This window comes from Lithobates pipiens, unplaced genomic scaffold (genome assembly GCF_037356315.1).
Source record: "Lithobates pipiens isolate NorthernLeopardFrog02 unplaced genomic scaffold, aLitPip1_a1.2 Scaffold_16, whole genome shotgun sequence".
NCBI lineage: Eukaryota > Metazoa > Chordata > Amphibia > Anura > Ranidae > Lithobates > Lithobates pipiens.
Window position 1 is genome coordinate 104,359,436 of NW_027507748.1, and position 19,236 is coordinate 104,378,671.

Sequence of the window (19,236 nt, forward strand, 5' to 3'; positions counted from 1 at the left end):
CTCTGCAATACTCTGCAATACCCTGCCAATACTCATCAATACTCTGCAATACCCTGCCAATACTCATCAATACTCTGCAATACCCTATCAGTATCAATACTCTGCAATACCCTATCAATACTCTGCAATACCCTATCAATACTCTGCAATACCCTGCAATACTCTGCAATACCCTATCAATACTCTGCAATACCCTGCAATACCCTATCAGTATCAATACTCTGCAATACTCTGCGAATACTCTGCAATACCCTGCCAATACTCTGCAATACCCTGCAATACCCTATCAGTATCAATACTCTGCAATACTCTGCGAATACTCTGCAATACCCTATCAGTATCAATACTCTGCAATACCTTGCCAATACTCTGCAATACCCTATCAATACTCTGCAATACCCTGCCAATACTCTGCAATACCCTATCAATACTCTGCGATACCCTATCAATACTCTGCAATACCCTATCAATACTCTGCAATACCCTATCAATACTCTGCAATACCCTGCCAATACTCTGCAATACCCTATCAATACTCTGCAATACCCTGCCAATACTCTACAATACCCTGCCAATACTCATCAATACTCTGCAATACCCTGCCAATACTCATCAATACTCTGCAATACCCTATCAGTATCAATACTCTGCGAATACTCTGCAATACCCTATCAATACCCTATCAATACTCTGCAATACCCTGCCAATACTCTGCGATACCCTATCAATACTCTGTGATACCCTATCAATACTCTGCGATACCCTGCCAATACTCTGCAATACCCTATCAGTATCAATACTCTGCAATACCCTGCCAATACTCTGCAATACCCTATCAATACTCTGTGATACCCTATCAATACTCTGCGATACCCTGCCAATACTCTGCAATACCCTATCAGTATCAATACTCTGCAATACCCTGCCAATACTCTGCAATACCCTATCAATACTCTGCAATACCCTATCAATACTCTGCAATACCCTGCCAATACTCTGCAATACCCTATCAATACTCTGCGATACCCTGCCAATACTCTGCGATACCCTGCCAATACTCTGCGATACCCTGCCAATACTCTGCAATACCCTATCAGTATCAATACTCTGCAATACCCTGTCAATACTCTGCAATACCCTGCCAATACTCTGCACTACCCTATCAATACTCTGCAATACCCCGCCAATGCTCTGCAATACATACCCTGCCAATACTCTGCAATACATACCCTGCCAATACTCTGCAATACATACCCTGCCAATACTCTGCAATACATACCCTATCAATACTCTGCAATACCCTGCCAATACTCTGCAATACATACCCTATCAATACTCTGCAATACCCTGCCAATACTCTGCAATACCCTGCCAATACTCTGCAATACCCTATCAATACTCTGCAATACCCTATCAATACTCTGCAATACCCTATCAATACTCTGCAATACATACCCTGCCAATACTCTGCAATAAATACCCTATCAATACTCTGCAATACATACCCTGCCAATAGTCTGCAATACCCTGCCAATACTCTGCAATACCCTATCAATACTCTACAATACATACCCTATCAATACTCTGCAATACATACCCTGCCAATACTCTGCAATACCCTATCAATACTCTGCAATACCTTGCCAATACTCTGCAATACTCTGCCAATACTCTACAATACATACCCTGCCAATACTCTGCAATAACCTATCAATACTCTGAAATACTGTGCCAATACTCTGCAATACCCTGCCAATACTCTGCAATACCCTATCAATACTCTGCAATACCCTGCCAATACATACCCTGCCAATACTCTGCAATACCCTGCCAATACTCTGCAATACCCTGCCAATACTCTGCAATACCCTATCAATACTCTACAATACATACCCTATCAATACTCTGCAATACCCTGCCAATACTCTGCAATACATACCCTGCCAATACTCTGCAATACCTTGCCAATACATACCCTGCCGATGCTCTGCAATACTCTGCCAATACTCTTCAATACATACCTTGCCAATACTCTGCCAATACTCTACAATACATACCCTGCCAATACTTGCAATAACCTGCCAATACTCTGCAATAACCTATCAATACTCTGAAATACTGTGCCAATACTCTGCAATACCCTGCCAATACTCTGCAATACCCTGCCAATACTCTGCAATACCCTATCAATACTCTGCAATACCCTGCCAATACATACCCTGCCAATACTCTGCAATACCCTGCCAATACTCTGCAATACCCTGCCAATAGTCTGCAATACCCTGCCAATACTCTGCAATACCCTATCAATACTCTACAATACCCTATCAATACTCTACAATACCCTATCAATACTCTGCAATACATACCCTATCAATACTCTGCAATACATACCCTGCCAATACTCTGCAATAAATACCCTATCAATACTCTGCAATACATACCCTGCCAATAGTCTGCAATACCCTGCCAATACTCTGCAATACCCTATCAATACTCTACAATACATACCCTATCAATACTCTGCAATACCCTGCCAATACTCTGCAATACCCTGCCAATACTCTGCAATACCCTATCAATACTCTGCAATACCCTATCAATACTCTGCAATACATACCCTATCAATACTCTGCAATACATACCCTATCAATACTCTGCAATACATACCCTGCCAATACTCTGCAATACATACCCTATCAATACTCTGCAATACATACCCTGCCAATACTCTGCAATAAATACCCTATCAATACTCTGCAATACATACCCTGCCAATAGTCTGCAATACCCTGCCAATACTCTGCAATACCCTATCAATACTCTACAATACATACCCTATCAATACTCTGCAATACATACCCTGCCAATACTCTGCAATACCCTATCAATACTCTGCAATACCTTGCCAATACTCTGCAATACTCTGCCAATACTCTACAATACATACCCTGCCAATACTCTGCAATAACCTATCAATACTCTGAAATACTGTGCCAATACTCTGCAATACCCTGCCAATACTCTGCAATACCCTGCCAATACATACCCTGCCAATACTCTGCAATACCCTGCCAATACTCTGCAATACCCTGCCAATACTCTGCAATACCCTATCAATACTCTACAATACATACCCTATCAATACTCTGCAATACCCTGCCAATACTCTGCAATACATACCCTGCCAATACTCTGCAATACCTTGCCAATACATACCCTGCCGATGCTCTGCAATACTCTGCCAATACTCTTCAATACATACCTTGCCAATACTCTGCCAATACTCTACAATACATACCCTGCCAATACTTGCAATAACCTGCCAATACTCTGCAATAACCTATCAATACTCTGAAATACTGTGCCAATACTCTGCAATACCCTGCCAATACTCTGCAATACCCTATCAATACTCTGCAATACCCTGCCAATACATACCCTGCCAATACTCTGCAATACCCTGCCAATACTCTGCAATACCCTGCCAATACTCTGCAATACCCTGCCAATAGTCTGCAATACCCTGCCAATACTCTGCAATACCCTATCAATACTCTACAATACATACCCTATCAATACTCTGCAATACCCTGCCAATACTCTGCAATACATACCCTGCCAATACTCTGCAATACCCTATCAATACTCTGCAATACCTTGCCAATACATACCCTGCCGATGCTCTGCAATACTCTGCCAATACTCTTCAATACATACCCTGCCAATACTCTGCAATACTCTGCCAATACTCTTCAATACATACCCTGCCAATACTCTGCAATACCCTGCCAATACTCTTCAATACATACCCTGCCAATACTCTGCAATACCCTGCCAATACTCTTCAATACTCTGCCAATACTTATTCCTGTTTGTGGGATATTTTCTAATGGGCTGTGTAACAGAATTTGGAACAGGGTGTATTTGTGGTAGAAATTCCCTGCGAGGGAAAGATCACCCATTGTGTTGATTGTTTTGTTTGACACGTTATTTTGTTTTTGTAAACTGGCACTTTACAATAAATGTTGTACTGTATTTTCTGTGAAGTATATATGCATATGAGCGTACCTTTTTTTTTTTTTGGTGGGGGAATGGATCTTGGGTGGGAGTTCCCACACTTTTTTTCCCAGGACTTGACCCCTGAGTAGCGCCACTTATTTACGATGAAGCTCGATTTAGAAACTCCATAAAATAAAAATAAAAAAGCTACAGTTTGTGCTGTGGAGAACAGAAAAGGGCAACCTGATAGGTTATATGTGCATCACATGCAGTTTGCAATGCGCAAGGGTCAAGCTTTCAGCTTCTTGCTAAACCAGAACAACTGAGCAGCAGTGCCATGCATACCCCCTTTCTGATCGGACTCATTTACTGTACAGCATTAATGCTAAAATTAACCACTTGCCACCTGGGCCAATCCTGACATTTCTCGCTTGCGTTTTTTTTTTTTGCCTTCAAAATTACTTGGAACCCCCAAACCTTATATATTTTATGAAAACTGAATCACTGGAGAATAAAATCGTTAGTGTGATTTTTATGTCTCCAAATATTTCCGCATTTTTAAAAGGCAAATTTTCAGCAAAAAAACACACTTTAATGCATTTTAGTGCACACAAAAGTAAATGAATACCTAACACGTCATGCTTTAAAATTGTGCGACAAACTGCGGTACATTATATTATCCATAGATCATCCTTTAAGGGCTAGTTCACACCAGATGCGGTGGGACTGCGTTGGGCGGTCATTGCAATGCAGACCCACCAAATGGATAAGGCAAAATGGCTAATTTCTTATGTGCCCATTTCACACCACTACGTTTTAGTGGTGTGCAGGCATGGTGCGCTGAAAAGTACAGCATGTAGTAGTTTTTTTTTTTTTTTTTTTTTGCGCACAGCACATGGCCGGCAATTGATGAGAGGTTTTTGTTAAAAAAACCGTGCTCTGAGCTCAGTGGGTTTGGGATTGCACCGCACACCAGCCACTGTGCTGCAGTGCAGCTGCTGGTGTGAACCAGCCCTAAAAGCCTTTACAGGTTACCAGTTTAGAGTTAAACAGGAAGCCTGGGGCTAGAATTATTGCCCTTCTGATATTTATGTGATGCGATCACAGTTTACATATGTATGTATGACCTACGAATGCATTCACATTTGCATGTGAACAGGGGGGGGGGGGGGGGGACAAGGGCCAAGGGCTTAGGGACAGCTGCAGCCATTATTGCCGGTATAACGACTCAAACCGAAGCACATGCGGGTTTGTCCTAAGGGCATGAAATAGTTATTGCTGTTACTCAGATTTAAATAGATCTATGGTCTTATTAATGTATAGCATAAACAATATATTAAGTGAATTCCTTGGCCTCCTTCCACTTACTCAGCTCTAGAATATATATCAGGCTTCAGGCAAATTTAAATCTATAGCAGTTATAACACTAAATGTTAAAACCATACACCATCAATAAAAACAATGATATTAATGAAATAAGCTGCTGCTTAAAATGCGAAGGCACACAAAACATATATAACAATTACTAATAATAAAATAGCACGAGTCAAACGCATTGCCTTACATTATTAAAAAAGCAGCGCTACTACCACAAAGTTCATGAACAGCTTTCATGTGAAATACATGAGGGATAATAACTGAGTGATGGAGAGACAGTCCCAGAAACCTCAGGTGGAAGGAAAAAAGATGTTGCTATGTTGTATCTTTAAAGCACCCCATTGCAGTCTGTGTGCCACACTCCCTTTCGGGGTTCAAACTCGCCAAAAGGGTGACAGGGTCAAGCATGGATAGATAAACCACAGATCTTCTTAACTGGGCAGCAGATATCACAGCAAAATCCACCAGTTCTCAGGACAAGAAAAGAGACTCCACATTGTGTAAATCCATTTTTTGTCTCTTTATTTAAAAGTTTCTCCATACAGCTTCAATTAGTAACATCAGGCATTACGTGGTGTAAAGATTTGTGTTCCTCGTGTCACACAAGAGACAGTAAATCACAGCAGCCTTCAGCACTCACTTCCTGGTGTGTCCTCCTGTGTTGTGGAACGAATTGCATCATTTCCGTTCGTTAAACCACGCCCTGACTAGTTTCGTCGTTACGACTTCCACCTGAGAACTGGTGGATTTTGCTGTGATACCTGCTGCCCTGTTAAGGAGATCTGTGGTTTTTCTATCCTTGCTTGACCCTGTCATCCTTTTGATGAGTTTGAACCCCGAAGGGGAGTGTGACACACAGACTACAGTGGGGTGTTTGAAAGATACAACATAGCAACATCTTTTTTCCTTCCACCTGAGGTTCTGGGACTGTCTCTCCATCACTCAGTTATTATTCCTCATGTGCATCTATTTCACATGAAAGCTCTTCATGAACTTTGTGGCAGTAGCGCTGCTTTATTAATCTAAGACACTGTGTTTGACTTGTGCTATTTTATCATTAGTAATTGTTATATATAGCATAAACAAGTATAATAATTTGTAAATGCATATGGATGTGAGGAAGCCACACTCAAATGCTGCTGCCACCACCGACAGAGACCCAACAAGCAGTAAAAAGCTTGTAGAGGTTCCAACCCTTGTCTATTCTCCTTTAAGCTTAATCTAAACCCTAACACAACAATTTAACATACTACAAGGATAAGGTTCCTTTGCTTTTAAGTTTACAAGAAGTGACAAGGACACTGCATTCATGGTAAGATCAACATGTATTTGCTGTACTAACCTAAATTGTTCATGAAAAGTGAAAACGAATACAGCTGCTACATCAAAAAACTGGCAAGATGCAATATATTACATAGCTGGTTTGGAGTTGAGATATGTTTTAATATGTTTGTGTGTCTCGGGAAAATTTCCCCTTCGTTTTCTATCCCAAAGCATGAAAAAAAAAATCTCAATAGAGGGTTTCAGACAGGATTAAAATATGAAAAAAAAAATCTGCACAAATTGTCTGGAGTCAGGTGTTAATCAGAATTACAATTAAAATACAGTTCTGTAAGCTATTCGTTTATTTGCTACTGGGCGCAAACTGCTCCCTCTGGAGTGATAACATGCCTGATAAATAGAGAGTTTTATGTCCAATCATTTCCATGGGCTATATTGAATTACCTAAACTGTGGTAGTAAAGAAGGAAAGAAAATTAATCGCATTACATTTAATCTATCCCTGCATACATCATTTTTAAGCAGCTGAGTTAATAATCTTTAGCAGTAATAATTTTGACACGGTTGATATTTTCTGATCAAAGTGTATTCACATGACTTTAACGCTTTGTTCTAAAGTCCTGCTAGACTGGCCATAATCTCATAGTTGTCCCTTAAACAATAGAAGTATACACATCCTGAGGTCCCTGGTACTTAAGGTGATATCATATTGTATATTAGAGCCTTCCTCAGGCTTTCATATACAGCAAGAGTCTGCAAATGCAAATTTTTGTGAAGCAGTCCATGTACAGGTAGATCTTTCGCCACCTAAGATTTGGGTGGCATGATCTGCAACATGCTTAAGGATATATGGCAGTGCATGCAGGTACTGTGGGCAGGAGCTACAATAAATGCACCCATGAAACTGCGTCTTTCAGCACAACTATTTTATATTTAGAAAGTTGGCAGCCCATACACATGACCAGGGCTCAACAAATACTGGACTCCAGGCCACAGGGATGAGTAAAATCCAGATTGGTGTAAAGTGTGCTTGTATGAACACTCCAGCTCTGTAGCACAGCCTCTATTCCTTCTCTCTAGGGATGAGCTCACAAGTGTTGGGCTCCTAGTCCGAATGCACCTGAGCTATCTCGCCAGGAAACTGTCACTGCATAAAGTCAACCATAAACAGTCAAGGCATTCTTCACCCTGCACACATACACAAGGGCATGTATACATGTGGCAGAGTGGAGAATTCCTCAACTGCTTATGATTGGTTTTGTGCAGTGACGGCTTCCTGACCAGATGTAGCTTAGGAGAGTTCAGACTAGGACTCTGAACTTTCCTGAGCTCATCCCTGCTCTCCTATTCACTCCAGATAAACAATACAGTGTTTTGGGCCTGTGGGAAATGATCAGTTCTAGCCTGATCTCCAATTGTCTGCAGGTGAGTCAATTCCTGCAGACCAAGAGTGATGAATCATCCGACATGGGAAGGCGAAGAAGAGAAAGTGTGGGAGCAAGTGGCTAAGTCCCCTAGATTTGCAAAACCACCACAGCTGAAAGAGATCACTGTTGTGTACAAGACTGGTGATCACCACCAACTCTGGGCATAGGGAATGGTCATCTCTATTGCAGCCAGAGTTACACGGTGTGCAAAAATATAAAGGAATTTTGCCAGGATGCTTGTTACTTGCTAAAATCAATGCAGATTACACCAAGGTTTATATCACATGTTGTCCCGAAAGTAGTCGGCACTTATATGAGCTGGTTATTGATAATGTCTGGCTCTGGATAGGAGACTCAATCCTTACATATGACAGCCCTTGTGACTCTGCAAGTTGACTGTAGCTATGGTTATAGCCACCACCATTATCGCTAAATTACTGCAGTGTTGGCACTTGACCTAGAAGAGTGTACATCTTTCATATGCATACATTACACCTACAGCTATTAGACCACTTTTGTAGGCTAATTGGCTTTTAGCTAACACGCCTTAATTTAAGACAAATTTGTGGGACCTTGTACAAGATTATCATCAGAAAAGTGAGTTTTATCCAAAGGAAATGAGGCTTTGTATATGTACTTTGTGTTAATAAAGGAAAAGGTCACTTTTTATAACCTGTTGCACCCATATTCAGAGTGTAACATGTTACCAATGCACACCGCACCCCTCTGATCCCCTGTTTTGACAGTGAGCGGGGGCTTTTCTTCCTACACTTGCTATCACAGTCTAAAGAAAGTGGTCATGCAGGGCTCTGACTGCTTCATCCATTCACCATTTTCTGTAAATGTGAAAATAAGTACCGACAGCCTTTGCGGCTCCTGGCTTGTGGTTCACAGTGAACTACCATGGCACTGTTGAATGCTCTGGCAGCTCATTGAGCTTCCTTTCAAAGTGCAACTGCCTGCCTGTATTAGAGGTACACAGTCTGCAGGACTGTGACTTTACACCCACAATCTGCTGATCGTGGGTACAGTGCTTTACAGGTTCATTATAAAAAAATAAAAAAAATACATATTTTTTACATGCAAAAAAAGTGCATTTATTTTTTTGTAAAGTTGAACTTATCCTTTTAGGCTCCCTTTGAACTATAGAACCTCTTCCCCCTATGTTATAGGGACGGAGAAAGGGTAATCCTAACTTCCTGTCCTAGGCTCTCACTTTTCACCTCCATAAATATGTTGTCAGTCTAGGACAGGCGACGACCAAGATAAAAAAAAAAAACTAATGCAACCACTACATCTATGACTGGTAAGCTATATATTTGTTCTTGGGTTACATTCATACAGTTATGACAGCCAACTTGGGGAAGGATGGTTTTCCACTTCTGTTTTTTTTTGTCTTTCCTTAGATATTCCAAGGCAACTCTGATTATCATCAAGAGGTCCGCAACAACTTCATCCCACCTATAGTGGCAAGATTTGTAAAGATAAGACCTACAAGCTGGCACCAAAAGATTGCCATGAAGGTAGAGCTTCTCGGATGTCACAATATTCATGGTGAGAATGAGCTGTTTTTGCTGTGAGTCACCCGGCTTCACCTTTATCACCCATTTACGTAGATAGTTTAGAGACCGTCAGCGCTGAATCCTTGACCATGAACTGTTTAGTGGTGAAGTTGTGTGCCTCTGTTTTCCTGTAGAAGATTCAACTACGACTACTTTTTAATTGTAGCTATGTTGAAAAAATTTCCATTATAATTGGCTGATGTTTGTGTAAGATTTAATTTTTAGAGAAGATTCCTTTTGTGTTAAAAAGTACTTTTCATACTGGAAAGAAATGATAAAAATAGTGCAAAGCAAAGTGCCACCAAACTACCAATTAGATATTCACTCCATTGATGTACTTGAAAACAAACAGATGGATGTTCTTATATCTGTTATTCACAAAGCAAAACAATTTTTCCTGCATATAGCTACGCTGTTGGTTGATTAGGCAGTTTAAGACCAACCCTGACAGTAATCACTTGTATCACAAAAATGTATAGTATGTAAAGGTGATATGTGTGTGTATATATAATATAATATTAAAATTGTTCTTTATTTTTCTCCCTAAGATCATTGTCAATGAGACCGTGATGGGAAATCCAAAATTTTAGGGTTATCGCCCAAGTAAAGGGTGTGGGAAAATCCTCCAATTGGGATGCATGTTTCAATAGCTTCAAAAATTAAAAAAATTTTTAACCTGTTTTCAACGGAGAGCCGTCTGAAGTCTGCTCTCCGCTGACATCACCAGGATCAGTCCAGGCCAATGGCTCCCACTGCTGACAATAGTCAATCAGGAGTGCGAGTCCTCGGAGAGTCAAGGCTCTCTTGGACATCGCTGATCGAGATGGGGCTCAGTTAATTATCTTGGGGGGGCCTGGTGCACACAGAAGTTTTTTTACCTTCATGCAAAAAATGCATGAAGTTAAAAAGCCTTGTGCCTTTACTTCCACTCTAAGCATTCAGATCTGTTGGTGCTCAATCATTAAATTCATACAAAAGGAGCTGGTATACATGGGATAGAGGCAGGTCTCAGTCCCAGATTGTACATACACAAGCACAGTTCATTGCCCACAGGGCTTTGAGTCACACCCCAAAGGTATAAAAATGTACCAAAAAATTAATTATTCCAAAACACAAATGTTACATACATTTAAAAACATGTTGTCAATTATAGTGGCCAAGAATAGAAGTACATTAGTGAACAACATTAGTAAAGTACTAATGTTGTTCACTAATGTACTTCTATTCTTGGCCACTATATATGACAACATGTTTTTAAATGTATGTACCATTTGTGTTTTGGAATAGTATATTTTCTTGTACATTTTTATACCTTTGGGGTGTGACTCGTTAACGTCCCGTGGGCAATGAACTGTGGTTGTGTCTAATCATTAAATTCAGTTGAAGCATCAATCTGGAGCACAGAAGACCCCCAATAAAAATGTTTGTAATACTTTTTTCTTTCTCTTTTCCTGAAAGCAGTTATTCCAAAACTAACTGCCCCACCTGCTTTTGTGCCACGTGCCAAACATTATCCACCACCAGTAGACAAAACTACACCGCCACCGGAGATTAAAAACACAACCGTGACTCCAAACATTACCAAAGGTAAGCTGACGTCTTGGAGTTTCAAACTGTCTTCTGTAACTTGAGGGGTGACTGGTAATGGTCTGTGCGTTGTGCTTGTATTGCTAATATGTCGGTGTATTACCTGAAGCAATCAAAGGGCATGAGCAGAACAAGAGCTTGGCTGTGCAAGAAATTGAAACGTTTTTTTTTTTTTTTTGCTTTCATTTGTCCAAACTCATCATGACTGCTAAAAGTGTTTTGCTATGAGAAATATTTGTGATAAAATAGCTTTGTTTTGCTCCTTTAAAGCATCTTTTTTTTCCTTAATTTTTTTTTTTTAAGCCGGATTGTGGCATCTTTACAATTTATTATTCTTTTGCTCAAAAGCTGAAATAACAAATAAGGCCGAAATTGGGTGCACTTGCTTCAGTGAGAGGGGATAGTTGTAATGATTTCTATCTGTCTGCTTTTTTATTTAATTCTTAAAATTCTGTTTCCTACAGTGGATCAGTGTTACCAGCATTTTTTAACCACTTAAAGGAGAAGTCCAGCCTGAGCTTTTTAGGCTGGGCTTCTCTGGGTCACAGGAGTACAATTCCTTTTGCACCCCTGTGACCTGTTTTCAACAGAAAGCGGTCTGAAGTCTGCTTTCCGCTGACATCACCAGGATCAGTCCAGGCACCACGTCATCCCAGATATCCCAAGTCTCCTGCTTTTGGCTGCGGATTCCCGGACACCCACGAGTGCAGGGCGAACTCCCGGCTGGGCCTGTCACTCAGCCACAGACAGACAGGAGATGAGCGACCGAATGGAGTATGGCCGCTTTGTCTGTGGCTGGAGTGACAGGCGGATAAAAGGCGCTGCGACCTGAGGCAGAGGGGGGACAGTCCATACTACTTTCCCCAGCCTGCTTTGGCTGCTGCATGGGTACTTTTTTTTTGGGGGGTCGGTCCGGCCGATTCATCAGGCAAGGAAGGGGGTGGGAGGAGGCAGAGAGAAGACTGAGCGCTGTGATCTGCAGGCTGTAGCAATTAAAAAAAAAAATAAAACTTTCCCCTGTGAAGCAGACTCTTTCTCCACTTTTAGGTGCTGCCGAGCAGTAATCTCCTGTGCGACAATTACATGACAGTCCTGGTCTGTCCGGTGGATTGATATAGATGAGACCGGGACTGTCATGGACTTGTTGCACAGGAGATTACTGCACAAGTGGCACCTGAAAGTGGAGAAAGAGCCCACTTGACGGGAACTTATTTTTTTAATTGCTACGGCCTGCAGATCACGGCACCCATCTTCTCTTTGCCTCCTCCCACCCCCTTCCTTCTGGGGAATTCTCTGACTGGGATGGCTCACCAGCCCCATTACAGCCAGGCCCTAGGACCAGTAGCCCAGCCCCAGCAGCTGTGTGATCAGGCTGCATGTCATTTGGCACTGGCAAGGCTGCATGTCATTTGGCACTGGCAAGGCTGCATGTCATTTGGCACTGGCAAGGCTGCATGTAATTTGGCACTGGTCAGGCTGCACTTAATTGAGGGGGGTGGGGGGTTCAGTGACGGCACGAAGCGTCACCTCCCTGAAATTAGTTTTCTCTTTCGTTCATTGACGGACACAGCTCCTTTAAATCTTGACATTAGGGTTATATCGCCACCTTCAGCAGAGGACTAGGTTGGGACATCTGTCATCCCGACTTGGGAAGTCTGGATCCACCAGCTGTCTGGACTGATGGTAGTCTCAGCAAGCTGCTGAGACGGCTGCTCCCCGCCCCTCCACTGCTTGGCACTCCAATGTATTCTTCTACATAGTTTTGCTAAAAAAAAAAATCGCAATAAGCATGTATTGATTGTTTTGTGCAAAAGTTATAGTGTCTACAAAATAGGGGAATAGATTTATGGCATTTTTATTTATTTTTTTACTAGTAATGGTGGCGATCTGCGATTTTTAGCGGGACTGCAACATTGCGGCAGACAGATCGGACACTTCTGACACTTTTTTGGGACCAGTGACATTAAAACAGCGATCAGTGCTATAAAAAATGCACCGATTACTGTATAAATGTCACTGGCAGGGAAGGGGTTAACACCAGGGGCGATCCAAGGGTTAAATGTGTTCCCTGGGAGGTGTTTCTAACTGTATGGGGGCTGGGCTGACTGGAGGAGTAGAGAGATTGTGTTCCTAATCACTTGGAACAGACGATCACTCTCGGCTCCCCTGTCAGAATGGGGATTCGCCATGTTTACACTGGCAGGTACCTGTTTTGCCTTTGTGTGAAGCGATCACGGGTGGCTAGCGGACATCGCATCCACCAGCCACATGCATGGGCTTCGGGGCTGCGCTACGGGCCTGCTATATCTATTACACGAAGCAATGGTCAATGACAGCAATTCTCATAATAGAGCTAACCTGCTGCAGTACAATTGCAGCGGCGGGTCTTTAAGTAGTTAAAGTGGGATTGCACTGTGGAAAGAAATATTAAAAGCCAGCAGCTACAAATACTGCAGCTGCTGACTTTTAATAAATGGACACTCACCTGTCCCAGGATCCAGCGATGCCGAGGCCGATCGATCGCTCGGCTCTCGGCTGCTGCCGCCACCATTCTAGGTGAGGGAATCAGGAAGTGAAGCGCTGCGGCTTCACTTCCCGATTCCCTACTGCGCATGTGCGAGTCACGCAGCGCAATAGGAATTGTCTGCTGGGACACACACGGGTCCCAGAGACAGCGCGCAGGGACAGGAAGAGGCATAGACTCCCGTGGGAGTCTATGCCCGGAAGTGGGTGTAAATACCTGTCTTTGACAGGTATCTGCACCCCCCTCCCCCCTGAAAGGTGCCAATTGTGACACCGGAGGGGGAGAGGGTTCCGATCAGTGGAAGTTCCACTTTAGGGTGGAACCCCGCTTTAATGTCATGTCACAGGAAAAAGCATTGAATTGTTACTAAACCCACAACAGTAATATCAGTCATATATATGCAATAAAGCATGCATGTTATACTCGCTGTGGAACCTATGGGTTTAATCATCCACATTGTGTAAAAAGGCTGTTTGATCCTGTCTTCTCTGATCCTCTCCTCCTTCCACTGTCTCCAATCCATCTCCTGATGGTACAGAGCCTTTGGGGGCACTCTGCACATGCTCAGTTTGGTGTATATTGCTAGTGTTTTTTTTTTTTTTTTGGGAGGGTGCTTGTGATCAGCACAAGGCCAATCAGCACAGCCCAGACAAAGGCAGGTGCCATGCAGCCTCATAGGACAGTCAGAGGAGAATGAAAACTCCTACAAGCTTTAACCAGTGGTCAGCCAGATACTGAGGGAAGTCACAAGACTGCCATATATTGCTGATGAGAAAAGGTATTTAGCAGTTTATATTTACTAAAATAATTGCATTTCCATGTTCAAGTACTGTGGGAGATATAGTGAATGCAGGGTCCTGGGTTTAGTAACACTTTAAGAGCACACTAATGTGTTGGGGCAACGCTTGCTAAAATGCACATTATGACATTGTTGCTGGTGTGGGTGATCGGTATACTGTTGTTTCTCCACTCCTAGCTGTCAAAGCCCCTAATTCAGCTGAGAACAGAGATTATGTGATCATTTATTCTATATCTATTTATATATGAACAAATGCTTTGCCTTTCATTTCTATTTTAAATTGAATAGATTGTTTTACAAGGTGAGGCTTCACATACTTTAAACCTGTGCTATATAAGCCTGTATCGCGTGTTTGCTTGTGCATTTCCTGGGTTGGCCAAGGGGAGAAGATCAGTTCTAAAGAAGGGGAAGGAATTCTTCAGCAGCTATAAAAACCTGCACACTGCATTTACAGACGCTCCTATTGAAATGGGGCCAAAAACCCGATTAGACCAAAAAAAATAAAAAATCCTGTACTATATTGAGGGCAGGGTGACTGTGTACATGTGTTAGCAGAGACTTAGAGCCCTTTCACACCGAGGGAGTTTTGCAGGCGCTATAGCGTTAGAAATAGCTCCTGCAATCCACCCTCAAACTACTGCACCATTGTCTCCAGTGTGAAAGCCTGAGGGCTTTCACACCGGAGCGGTGCGCTGGCTGGACGTCAGGAAAAGTCCTGCCAGCAGCTTCTTAGGAGCGGTGTGTTTACTGCTCCTCCACCGCTGCTCCCCATTGAAATCAATGGGGCAGCGCTGCAATACCGCCGGAAAACGCCGCTATTGCGGGTGGTTTTAACCCTTACTCAGCCGCTTTTACCCCCACGAGCAGCCTAAATGCGCTGCAAATCCGGCGGTAAAATGCCGCTAAAAATAGCTGCGTTTTACTGCCGTCGCTATGGGCTTGGCAGTGTGAAAGGGGTCTGAAAGAATGGGATTCTGCATGTTGCGCGTAGTTTGGCACATGGAAACGTGCTGAAAATGTTTGACTAGGGCTTAGCGCTGATGCATTGCCGCACCGCAACGGAACGCATATGTATAAACGGATAATAATTTGAGACTTAGAAAATGTGAGTCCCTGTTTTCCGTGTCAAGCAGCCGTTAAGTTTAAAGGACCCTGGCAGAACAAGAGACCAGCTGTGCAGTAAATAGAGAAGTTCTATTGGCTGCGTAAAGTGTTTTGATCAGTTTTTTGTTCCTTTTCTGTTGACGGCTTTGTTTACCTCTTTAAAGCAGTTACTTTTTTGAAGTTTTGTTGACTGCAGTAGTGTGTTGTAGTCTGGGTCAGACGTATGGAGCAACTGAAGCCTGCAAAGGGTTGGAGAACATGGAACTGGCTAAGAAATGCTTAGCTCTGCCTTATGTCAGCTGTGAGTGGCCTGCTTCCAGTCAGGAATGTTGGGGTTGACATCAGAGTGCTATGAACTCTGCAAGTAACAGCTCTGACTCATCCTGTGAGGAGGCTTGAGGCTCACTACGCTGTCCTTTTAACTATCTCAATCCCTTTTTTTACTCCCCGTACCTCAAGTGATGCAAAACACTATAAAAATCAGGAAGGTCTCTTACATTAGTAAAGGTATAATAGAGAGGGACGGCGCAATTGTGGCATGGGCTTGCATCACTCTCTAAGTGAACATTAAGAGTGTTCCAAAAACCAAATACCTCCAATTTCAGGTCTGATGATTAGCTGTAATGCATTCATGTTTGAAACGCTTTCAACGGGTTTTATGAATGTTTGTTTCTAGTTCATTTTGTTCATATGTATTATTGTAGTCCTATCGGGTTTGGAGGCCTAGTATAGGAATGTGTGTGTTTTCATAGCAGTAAGCTTACAAGGTGTTAAGTTTTGCTTTAGGGAGGGTTAGGCTGGAGCGAAGGGGGCCTTTGGGTAGGGCACCACTCCCTGAGGCAAAAAACGAACAGCATATGTATGAACTTTCATCATGGATATAATATTTGAAATCTGTTCTAGAGAAACAAGTTGTTTTGAAGAGATGTTAAAACCATAAAAAAAAAATATATGTGTGTGTGTGTATAGGGTTCAATATTGAGTTGGCCCACCCTTTGTAGCTATAACAGCTTCAACTCTTCTGGGAAGGCTGTCCACAAGGTTTAGGAGTGTGTCTATGACAACTGAAAAGGAAAAAAATACTGCGCTCCTAACAACAAAATGAAAACTACACAAGCAGCAGCTACTAAAGTGTGATACACACCAAGAATGCAAAGAAAAGGAAAAAATGTAGCTGCTCTAACCATGATTATCCCTCTTAGGGGGAAACCTCAATTAATGTGTAAATCTCCCTAATAACATTTGTAAAAGGTGATGAAAATAAATTGTTATATTTATAAGTTTATGAAAATTAATTGTAATAAGTTGAATTTAATCAATAAATTAATAAATAGCGATCATTCATATAAATGTACATAATAAATACAAATACATTATATGTACATATAAAAGTAAAAATAAAAATAAATTGTGATGAAATGGCACAAAACCCAGTGTGAATAAACTCAACTTATAGTCCAATCAATATTTGAAGCAAAACGTGTAATCTTCCGTCACCGAAAAGTGCAAAACACCACTGAGAATGCACGCTTACCAGAGGACAAGCGTTTATAGCTCACACAAAGTACACAGCAGGGTCTCCGTGGTAGGTCTCAAATTGCCATTCAAGATCAGACTGGAATCGCACCCGGAAAGGCTTTCACATGTGAAGCAAAGATCTCTCAAAAAAAGCAGAGGGACTTCCCATAGGGTAAATCTTTTATACAGCTTTATTAAAAAGTAAAGGTAGATATACTCACAAACATAAGCATTAAAAGACCGCGTATATGCTAGCCGGCAAGCAAGCGCCCGTTTGCTCAGATCCTACGTGACTGCATCAGCAAGTCTGGCTAGGACATGCTGACGCAGTCACGTAGGATCTGAGCGAACGGACGCTTGCTTGCCGGCCGGCATATACGCTGTCTTTTAATGGTTATGTTTGTGTGTATATCTACCTTTACTTACTTTAATAAAGCTGTATACCTGATTTACGCTATGGGAAGTCCCTCTTCTTTTATTTTGTGAGTGTCTATGACGTTTGACCATTTTTCCAAAAGGACATTTATGAAGTCGGGCACTGATGTCGAGAATGCCTGGCTCGCAGTCTCCGCTCTAATTCAATCCAAAGGTGTTCTATCGGGTTGAAGTCAGAACTCTGTGCAGTCGAGTCAAGTTCCTCCACTCTAAACTCTCTCATACGTGTCTTTATTGACCTTGCTTAACAGTCCTGGATCGTCTTTGTCATATTTTTTTTGTTTCAAGATGCACCAAATATTTTCAATCCTGAAAGGTCTGGACTGCAGGCAGCCCAGTAAAGCCCCCAGACTCTCATACTATGAAGCCATGCTGTTGTCATAGATGCAGTGTCCGGTTTAGTATTGTCCTGCAAGAAATCTGCAAGGCCTTCCCTGAAAAAGACGTCTGGGTGGGAGCATATGCTGCTCTGAAACCTGGATATATCTGAGCGTTGATGGTGCCTTTTCAAGATGTGCAAGCTGCCTATTCCATAAACAATAATGCACCCCCATACCATCAGAGATGCAGTCTTTTTAACTGAGTGCTAATAAGCCTGAAGGTATAGAGGGAGAGCTCTTTAGTCCAGAGGACGCAGTGCCCATGGTTGCTATGTCAAAATTTGCCTCACAATAGTTTCCAGTTTGCAACAGAGAAGAAGGCGGCGTCTCTGGATCATGTTCAGATAGGGCTTTTAGTTTGCATTATAGAGCTTTACCTTGCATTTTTGGATGGCACAGTGAACTGTTCACAGACCGTGAGTTCTGGAAATATTCCTGAGCCCATGCAGTGATGCCCATAACAGAATCATGCCTGTTTTTAATGCAGTGCTGTCTGAGGGCCAGAAGATCGCAGGCATCCAATATTGCGTTTTGGCCTTGTCCCTTGCTTACAGATTTTTTCAGATTCTTAGAATTTGATATTATGTACTGTGGATGATGATGTATTTAAAATCTTTGCAATATTTATGTTGAGAAACATTGTTCTAAAATTGTTCAACCATTTTTAGATTAAGGTTTTTCACAGGTTGGTGAACCTCTGTCCATCCTTACTTCTGAGACACACTGACTCTCAAAGATGCTCTTTTTATAGCCAGTCAAGTTACTCACATGTTGCCAATTAACTTAATTGGCTGCAAATGTTGTTCCAGCTCTTTCTTGTTAGTACCACTTTCTTTTTTGAGCCATGTTACTGCCATCAATTTCAAAATTACCTTATTTCTTTATTTATTTTTTATATGGTACATTTTATCAGTTTAAACATTTGATATGTTTTATATTTTCTATTTTGAATAAAATATGGGTTTTTGAGATATGTAAATCATTTAATTCTGTTTTCATGTAGATTTTAAACCGCGTCCCAACTTTTTTGGAATTGTGGTTGTTTGAGGTAGAAGGCTTCAGTTCAGTGGGGGGGTTCTTCTTTCATCAGTCAGTGGACAGAGGGTGTCATCATGTTTAGGCATCTGATTGGTGGGGCTCTGAATGGGGTAACCCCTATCTTTCTTCATTAGTCTGTGAAATACTTTTGTCTTGAAGGGGAGAGAACCCCTTGAGTGTGAGCCTGTATATACCCCTCCATT

The 19,236-nt window shown here is 42.0% G+C and overlaps 1 protein-coding gene across 1 annotated transcript in view; it reads left to right on the forward strand.

Annotated features, from left to right (window-relative positions):
* The window catches only part of DCBLD2 (discoidin, CUB and LCCL domain containing 2), a gene marked incomplete in the record, with an annotated part of 114,848 nt that overhangs the window by 75,950 nt on the left and 19,662 nt on the right, over positions 1–19,236 (forward strand). The window contains 2 exon segments of the mRNA XM_077480188.1: positions 9,493–9,640; positions 11,107–11,235. Of these exon segments, the coding sequence (XP_077336314.1) occupies positions 9,493–9,640; positions 11,107–11,235 (277 nt within the window).